This window comes from Zeus faber, assembly GCF_960531495.2.
Source record: "Zeus faber genome assembly, chromosome: 21".
Lineage (NCBI taxonomy): Eukaryota > Metazoa > Chordata > Actinopteri > Zeiformes > Zeidae > Zeus > Zeus faber.
This window is the reverse complement of record NC_137208.1, coordinates 25,030,224-25,039,641: the sequence shown is the minus strand read 5'-3', so window position 1 is coordinate 25,039,641 and position 9,418 is coordinate 25,030,224. Positions and strand designations below refer to the sequence as shown.

At 44.9% G+C, this 9,418-nt stretch overlaps 1 protein-coding gene across 1 annotated transcript; it reads left to right on the top strand.

Annotated features, from left to right (window-relative positions):
* Positions 1 to 7,126: 7,126 nt before the first annotated feature.
* gpr19 (G protein-coupled receptor 19) lies at positions 7,127 to 8,413 on the top strand (the record flags this gene model as incomplete). Its single annotated transcript, XM_080022082.1, has 1 exon — positions 7,127 to 8,413. One exon carries the CDS (start codon positions 7,127 to 7,129, stop codon positions 8,411 to 8,413), a length of 1,287 nt encoding a protein of 428 aa, XP_079878208.1.
* Between the last annotated feature and the right edge of the window lie 1,005 nt (positions 8,414 to 9,418).

The following is a 9,418-nucleotide window of genomic DNA, read 5'->3' as shown; positions in this document are numbered from 1 at the left end:
CTACAGTGAACGGTAACTTGGCAAGTAAAAGAGATGCGGAGAGACACTCAGTGTCTTTTATTTTAGATTTTGATTTATTTCCCAGTTTCCTATGTAAACATCCGCTCCATCCCACCGGAGAAAGTGTCTCTCGTGGAGCTCTCTCCGGATAGATGGGACCTGCCGACTGACTACTGTGCTGTGCCCTGCTACTGTGCTGTAGCAGAGTGAGATGTAAAACTAATTGCCTTTTTTACCCGCAAACTTAAAACACTTACATTTTTCCTGTATTTCTGCCTGTAAAAAAAAAAAAATTATAATTTAAATGTAACCATCTTCTCCGTAAGACTCTGTAAATTCATTTTAGAAAAAGGTTAGCTGCTCTTTAAAATACTTTTGTTGCAAGAAATTTTTGCAATATGATTTCACAACCCAATTAAAATCTCCTTCAACCCGGACGTAAGACTCAACACTGCCTTAAACAGTTGATCAATGCATATTTCAATGAAATGTGAAAATTATTTTGGGATCGTAAGGCTAATTAACATCCCAAATTGTGCGTCCTTGCAGTATAGAACAACTGATTGATCTTTGTTTCTCTACGGCCATATTGGACCACTCTCAAAGGCATTACATTTATTTCATTTCAGAGTAGTCTTTCCCTCACAAAAAACAAGATCATCAGGTCCATCAAATCATCGGCTTCCTACTGTACCAGACTCTATTATTGCTGTTTTTATCCCTGTTGTTTTGTTTTGTTCAAAAGTGCAAAATGGAACTTGAGTTTTTGAGCAACATGTAAATAAAGATCAATGACCCCAACACATCCATTACCCAATTTTTGGCCCTTCCAGATAAACAGAAAAACATTCCATCCCTTCCCTCGAAGCTGTTGGCTCACACAGTGGACTTTCTGTCCCCCAAGGTCTTTCTGGGCACTTCACTCGCCTATGATTGGCTACTCTGTAATGTGTTTTGTGTTGCCCATCCTTTTGGGCCACGTTCATTCAGTCTGAACTCACCTATGGCCGAGCGTGAAATGTACTGTCAAGAAAAAGAGTATTTGTAAACAAAGTGGAGCGAAGGTTCATTAAAAGTGTGAATATTTTAAAAATATATTTTTAAAAGTTCGATTTATACATTTTAAGATTTATAAGCAAGGATAAGTACAAAATGGGTAGATCTGTAAAAAGTGAAGATTTGAAAATAAATATCTTGTTAAAAATAATACTTTTGAACAGATAAAAATTAAAATAGGCAACAATTTATAGCTCGATAAAAAATGATTTGTTTATAAAGCAGATCATTTGTACAAAAACGAATTTGTAAAAAGTGGATTTGTAAAAAAAATAATACTAATAAATCAAGATCTGATAAAAAAATGAATATTTGTCATAAAAAAAAGCAAGATGTACAAAATTAAAATAAGCGATACATTTTTGATTAAAAAAAAAGCTAATATTTGTTTAAAAAAAGTGGACTATTTAAAATAAAAAGTGGACAATCGAAGAATATAGCCAGAGTAGCAGTTCCGTGTAAGTCTTCACAATAAGCTCAGGGTTTACCCTGAACATGACAGAGAAAAGACCGCTGTCGACACCGATGGAGAAGCAGCTGGAACAGCTGGAATTAATAGACACAATCTGGATATATCCGGACGCACGGCCCTCGTATTGCCAGCATCCTTGATCTCCAATGGCGACCATGGCTCGCTCCTCTTCACCCCGGTTTCCGTGGAAACGTGCAAGCGCACGTCACTCCGCCAGCAGCGCTCCTGGTAATTGGTACTTGGAGATTAAAATACATCGTGTCGCGTTGTACGTTCAAATGACGCTCCAGAGCAGCGCCACTGAGCATTAATACATTGGTTGTTCCGGGGACCCCCGCGGGTCTTTCAAGGGGTCAGTCATACCTTACGGTTATTTCATTTAGTTGTTTAAAGACGTTATCGCTGTTAGAAGTGATTGTACATACATAATAATCAATAATGGTTGTTTTGATCACACTTTCACTGAGAAAACTGTGCGATTTAGAAACAGGATTTCTAAAATAAACGCCTGATTGTTTTTTTCATCTTGTATGTCTTTTATTCTTTGCTTTATTTGTTGTGCTTGTAGCATCGCAATCACAGTAAATACGTAATGCTGTATGAAAGAAAAGGTTTTTCATTTTCATCGCTCTCATTCTCGCACGCATAGCGCGTTCACGCGTTTTATGCGCTTGCGTCGCTCCCCGCCCCCCGCACGTCCTGTTCTCCTCCGTCCATTCTGAGAGGATGCGGTGAGACGGAGCGTCCTATCTCCAGACGACATGCGACCGTCTTTTCCCTCAGAACAGGTGCGTGTTTGCCTCTATCAGACTGTCATTTAAAAATCAATTGAAAATGTTTTATTTCATTTTCTTTTTTAAGGAGGGGATGTAGCCTTTACGGTGAAACGCGCCTAGAATCCCGTATGCGTATAAGGGTGATAATCATTTTAGGATTCAAATTGTTTATTCTTCATAGGGAATATTCCCGTTCATTTCGTTCCAATAAGGTATTTTTTCATCTGACGATTTGGTGCCATTTAGGAGCGACAGTCATGCAAAATCCTTGGGAAGTGAGGTTATGTCGCCATCCTTATTGTATAAAATTGTGGTAAAAAATAAAGCCATACTTGAAAATATGATTTTCAATTTAATCATGTTCCCGTGTGAAAACGGTTCATCAGATCCCATTCCTAGGTCTAGTAAACAAGGCCTCAGCTGGATCTTCACACCCATCACAATATGGCTAAATTGCAAATGATGTGGCCATACAGCAGAACCATTGGAATATTCCCTTTTAATATTTCCGGGAGTCCAACATGGGATGTGCGCTGTTGACTTATTGACTTGCAGGATTTGTTGTGCTGTAGATTTTGTGTGAGTGTGTGTGTGTGTGTGTTGTGTGTGTGTTGGTGGGTGGGTGGGTGTGTGTAACTATGTTTCTGGGTGATTGTGATTGCAAGCAAGCATCCAATGTATGCTTGTTTAGTTTTGTCACAAGCCCTTAAGGAGTTTCTTCCGTTCAACCAGTGCATTTTGTCATTGTCATCTTTGTTGTTGTTTGTCTATACACGCTACAAACAATAAACCATCTGCAACCGAAGGTGCTGCATTGTCCCAGTGTCATACGGTCTTATATATGTACACCTGCAGCAGCCAGCTCATTGAGGCCCCTACCGCATCAGTGTCGGGTGAATGAGGTTGCTAAGGGAGAACCAAAAGCCTCCAGAGTAAACATGAGGGCAAAGATAAGCAGAGGAGCCCCCCACCCCCGCATGACATCCTTGAGATCCTTAATGGCCATGCCCCAGAGAGAGACGGCAAAGCTCCCGTGGATACAAGCTTGTTTATTGATTTTGTCTTAAAGAATTGGCTGCTGTTTTTGACCCAAAATGTTGGCGACCGTAATTTATCCTTGGTTCCTCACGGAAGGCTTTTACCATTGAGAAACATACTGCTCTGCTGCAGCTTCTCGCCGTGATTGGATACAGTCCAATGGGGCAGACCATAAAAAAATATATAAGCCGTTAAATCTCCTTTTTGAAAAAAATCTGAGACGCTCAAGATAGTCGTTATATAATACATTCTAAAAATAGGTTGCAAACTGTGTCTTTTATCTGGTTTTTCTGGGTTTTGACTCTTTTGCACTTCCGCAAATCAGTTCTTTTGGCTACATCCGTGTACCTAAGAGACTAGAAACGAGAAGTTCTATTTCACATAGGCTCTGCCCTCTAGTTTTGTCCTTATTGGCTTCCCTTGCATGCGTCTTACTAAAAGTTGGATGTACCCATCAGCCTATCAGCTGTGGCCTGCCCCTATAAAAGGGCCCTGCGCCAACCATTTTGCTTCCAATTTTCTTCAGCGACCATTCACTGAAGATAGAAGAAAAGTACCCTCTAGACTGTGCAACCTGTGCAGTACGGTGCCAGGATCGCACCTAGCGTGTTCCAGGCACCCGTCTCCACCTAACTCCCAGACAGACTGGGTCACTGCCATGACAAAGGGGATCCCTTATCTGGAGGCCGGACTGGTAGTGCTCCTGATCCCTCATGCCACATGGCAGACAGACAGGAAGCCCACCCTGCCAAATAAGAGTCACCAACCCCTGTCCTCACTTCAGGTGCAGGGCACAATTGGCGGCAGCGGACATCACCCTCCTCAATGCCTCCCTGGGCACCTTGATGGCGGACAAGGAGATGCTGTCTCCGGAGGCGATGGATGAGGCAGCCACGGCCTTGGAGACGGCCCCAAAGCCCTCCCGCCGAGCACACTACCGCCGGCGCTAGACTGCCTGCGAACAGCCAGACCGGCATCCTCTAGCCAGACCAGCGGGTGCTGGGAGAACCCCTAACTGACTGGCCCCCACCTTGTCTAATGTGCCTGTTGAAAAAATGTCAATCATGTTAAAAACGTTTATTTTAATCAACAAAAATATATCTCCAATAAAGAGTAAAAATCGTATCATACTCCCCCTCTATCCACCCTGCCTCTCGAGCTACGGTGCAGGTGTACAGGAATGGTTTTTTTTTACAGGGTTCAGACAGTGGCCCAGGTTGGGCACCACCTTGCCCTCAGCTCTTCCTGCCAAAAGGATGAGACTGGAGATCCCCGAGTCAGCCACAAGTAAGCCACTGGGTGTCTCCGCAGCAGTTGAGGATTCTGTGGGGCAGCTTACCGCTTGCCTCAACACCAGAAGAAGCGCTGTGACATTACCGCCGACAAGGTCATTAGTGGAGATACTAGGGCCAGTTCTTCATGTTTAACTGCCCCACTAGACCCGAACAGGGCTACCCACTCACATCACATTGGAAGCCCCTCTGCTGACGGTTCTATACTGGTTCCCATGAGGAGGGTTTCCAGCGCTGACATCCAGCAAGCGGAATCTCTGCTGATAACCACACACCCCATTCTCCTGGCTGAGCGAGATGAGAACTGTGTGAACATCAACTCTGTTCTCATCTTTGTCCGCAGCCACCAGGTGAGTCCCCTCCCCTTTGGGCAGGGCCCCCATTGGGCAACACAGGTACACTGTCTGCAGCAGTGAAGCCAGAGGGAAGTTACGAGGAGTTTATAGGGAACTCCCCTCACTTGGAGGAATCCTCCCCCTCCCTATACTACTCCAAGTGGTGTCTCGGGATGGTATAGGGAGGGTGCTTGCTACCACCACAGTGTTGCGCATTGCAGTTTTCACGGTGCCCCTCACCCCCCCCCCCCCTCCAAGAAAGGGGGGGGGGCACACTGGTGGCTCACCTTCTAGAGCTCTCCATTTTCAAGACTAAGTCCTTGTCGCAGTGGCCTTGGTTCAATTCCAGCACGAGGCCATTTGCTGCATGTCATCACCTCTGTCCCTCCCCTGGCTTTCCTGTCCCTCTGCATTGTCACTGTCCAATAAAGCATAAAAAATATTTTGAAAAACGCTGCGTATTTTCATATACCCATCCTACCGGCACACAGGCTTTCCCTTTGTCTTAATGGGAATAACCATAAATTCCCTTTATGGGAATAACCTTTTAAACTTCGGAGACTCATGGGTGGACCTGTTTGTAACCAGGCAGAACCACTCAGTTCTTCATTCTGGTTCTCCCTCACCGAAGGGACAAACCCCTGGGAGTGGGGGTTTCGCCTGTCGCTTTCAGCCACACCCCCTGGACGCGTTCGCCCACACCCCCTGGCCACGCAAGCTGCTATACGCGTTCCCTCTGATGCACCTCATAGACCGGCTGCTAACAGGGGTGAGAATGGAAAGAGCGTACTTTGTCCTAGTAGCCCAGGAATGCATGTCTGCACCTTTGTTCCTGGAGCTGGTCCAGTTATTGGCGGACTAACCATGGCTTATACACAGGTTCCTGGGTGCCATCTGCCAGGCACAGGGAATGATAAAACAGTGTCCGATACTCGGTCAGCCACTGGTGGCTTGGAGGATGAGACTACATAAACGGGGCTTGTCATTGTGATTTATACAATACAGAGTGCCATAGCAGCTTATACCAACACTTAGTACGCTGGGAAGTGGAGATCTTTTTTATCATTTAGCCATCCTCTGATTAAACGCTTCCTACAGGGAGGTAGACATATGTGACGCATGTTGTTTTGCTCCAAAATGGGACCAGGTATTGGTTCTATGCTGTTTCATAGGTGATCACTTTGAGCCGATTGACTCCATCCCTTTAAAACAGAAGTACCGTCAAAACGGCACTTCTGCTTGCGCTGACATCTGTAAATGCGTGGGGGAGCCGGCCGCCTTGTCTGTGCACCCCAGCTGCCTTCTTATGAATGGCGATCTGAATAAAGCTACATTGAAACCCAATCCGGCTTTTATACTGGAACACATCAGGATATAAGGCTCACCGCAATAAGGACTTAGCTGTTTTTCTCCTACAGCAGGGTGACTATGGGAAAACCTGTGTTGAAACGGCAGCTTTCTCATTGGTTATGTAACGGCATCTCACAGGTCTACAACGAAAAGGGGCAAGTTTTTGCCACCTGGCGTCAGGGCTCACTCGACTCAGAGTGACTGCGTCAACTGCCCTGTCTGGAGGTGTGTCAGTGGAGGACATTTGCATGGCAGCATCATGAGCGTCACCCCGCTGCCCCTTTGACAGATTTTATCTACTGGATGTATCTGGAGGATCCCTATCCTCCTTGGTGCTCTGCACAGTGTCTCTTGTCTAGTGCCTATATTGACTTTATCCTTGGTGCTCTGCACAGCGTCCCTTGTCTAGTGCCGACATTACGCGGATAATTTAGTGTGATGTGTAAAGGCATCGAAACAGAAATAAAACATGAAATGTCACTTGTGTTTCCAGGAAATATACAGTATATAATGTATATATAGAGTATATATATGTGTGTGTGTATTTTACTTTACTGTTACCATAATGACACACTGTCGTTATACTAAATCTTTACTGGAACATACAACATTAAAGTGTTAAATAAATGTTTCCTCTGAGAACCATGCATCAAGCTTGTGATTTATTTCAGAATTCTCCATGTAGACTCTAAGGATGTCAGAGGGTGTAAAAGAGGGCACAGTCTTCGGCTCTTAATATCTAATGAATGACTTAAATGTCTGTTGTCTGTTTGTGTTTCTACAGGTCTGCCCTGTGGTGGTGTAGCCATGGTATATGCCCAGTCGACAGACTCACTTAGTATTAGTCCATCCTTTCACTCTCCTTCCTCCACCTATCAGATGTCCTTCAACTCCACCGGGAGGGAGAACTCCACCATCCTGGCCAGCTTGCCCACAACTCTTCTCTGCAACCAAGATGGCAGGTCAACCAGGCATCAGAACGGCACAGCAGTTTCCTACACACTCGCTCCGGCCGAGCTCGCCATCCTGAGCCTGGTGTTTGGGATTCTGTGGCTGATCTCCATCCTGGGTAATGCCCTGGTGTGTCTGGTCATCCACAGGAGCCGAAGGACTCAGTCCACCACCAATTACTTTGTGGTGTCCATGGCCTGCGCGGACCTGCTGATGAGCCTGGGCTCGGCCCCCTTTGTCTTGCTCCAGGTCGCCTCGGGAAGATGGCCGCTGAGTACCGCCGCTTGCAAGGTGGTGCGCTACCTCCAGCACCTTTGCCCTGGTGTGCAGGTGTATGTTCTGCTCTCCATTTGTGTGGACCGCTTTTACACTATTGTCTACCCACTCAGTTTCAAGGTCTCAAGAGAGAAGGCCAAGAAAATGATCCTGGCCTCCTGGCTGTTTGACGCAGCCTTTGTCTCCCCCTGCCTATTCTTCTATGGCTCAACATCAGCGGTAGGGGCCAGCGAGGGTCACTGTGACTTTTTCCTCCCATGCAACTGGGGCAGTATAGCCTACGCTGTGGTACACCTTCTCTTTGGCTTCCTAGTCCCGTTGGTGCTCATCATGTCCTTCTACCAGCGAGTGGTCCGTTACATCTGGAGGATCAGTGCCGACGGCCACACGGTGCGTCGGACAATGAACATCGTACCAAGGACTAAAGTCAAGACCATCAAGATGTTCCTTATGCTCAACTCTGTTTTCCTTCTCACCTGGATGCCCTTCTATGTGGCCCAGCTGTGGCACCCAACAGATTCCAATGGCACCGATAGGCAAGGGGCGCTGTTCTTCACTGCAATCGCTTGGATCTCCTTCAGCTCTGCAGCATCCAAGCCTACACTCTACTCCGTCTACAATGCGAATTTCAGGAGGGGCATGAGGGAGACATTTTGTATGTCGTCAATGAAATGCTACCGCAGCAACGCATACACTATTACAGCGAGTTCACGGATGGCCAAAAAGAACTATATTGGAGTAGTGGACATCCCTGTGCAGACAAAGACCCTGACAAAGGACTCTGTTTATGATACCTTTGACCGGGAGGCGAAGGAAAAGAAACTAGCCTGGCCCATCAATGCCAATCCTCCGAATACTTTTGTGTAAGTGAACCAGGGACAGTGTGAAAAACACAAATGTGAATTAGCACTTTTGAAAGTCATAACACTTACATTGGATGGATTAGCTAGAACAATAATGAATTTCTTATGTTTCCTGAGCATCAGATGTTACTTTGGTTAAAATTGTGTCTGGCTAAGTTGAGCACTTGTTTACGCTGGAAATGCATCAGGCTAGGTGGAGATCACATTTATCTCAAATTGTTAAATAAAATTCAACGTTTCAGTTGTTGTTTAAACTAAAATCAAAACATTGAATTAGAAGATTGGCTGCTATGCCATTGAATGATAGACGCCTACTGAACCTTCATGTTGGTTCCAAACTTTTCAGGGTGTTTTAGCCTTGATCTAGAGACGTCTTTTCAACATCTTCTGTAGCGAAGCCCCAACAGAATAAGTGTACAATTTATGTGTTTTAGATCACCAGCGAAAGATCAAACCCCATTTAATTTATGTATATATTGCAAAGGAATATCTCAGGTAGAACAGTCTGTGTACAGTAGTCTACCCCTTTTCAAAGGTCGTCATCCACTAAGGCAAGATAAGTGATTGGAACTTAAGATAAAGAATTGGACAGAATCCATTTGTAGTATACTGTAAGTCTCACTTGCTCCCTGTTTACCTGAGCTCCGTCCAAATTCGTGGATTTTCCCTTACAGTGGAGGAGTGTGTGAAGCTGGTGGTTTTGTAAATAGAAATCCAATTAATTTTTCACATACAATCTTTTTATTTTAACGATAACAATTGATGACACAACACAGAATCACAGGCATCTCCTGGATAATTCAACAATACTGTGAGATGCTACATTTTCGACCATGTTACATTTCCCATTTTGTATCATGGCTGTTGCTATGGTTTCAACATTTACGGCTTGAACATGGTCTGAATAGCGAACATTGACACTATGATTTGATAATAATGTGTAATATTGATGTTATGATTTGTTTAAAGGATGAGGAGGAATGTTTGGATGGAACTGACCCATTTGAGA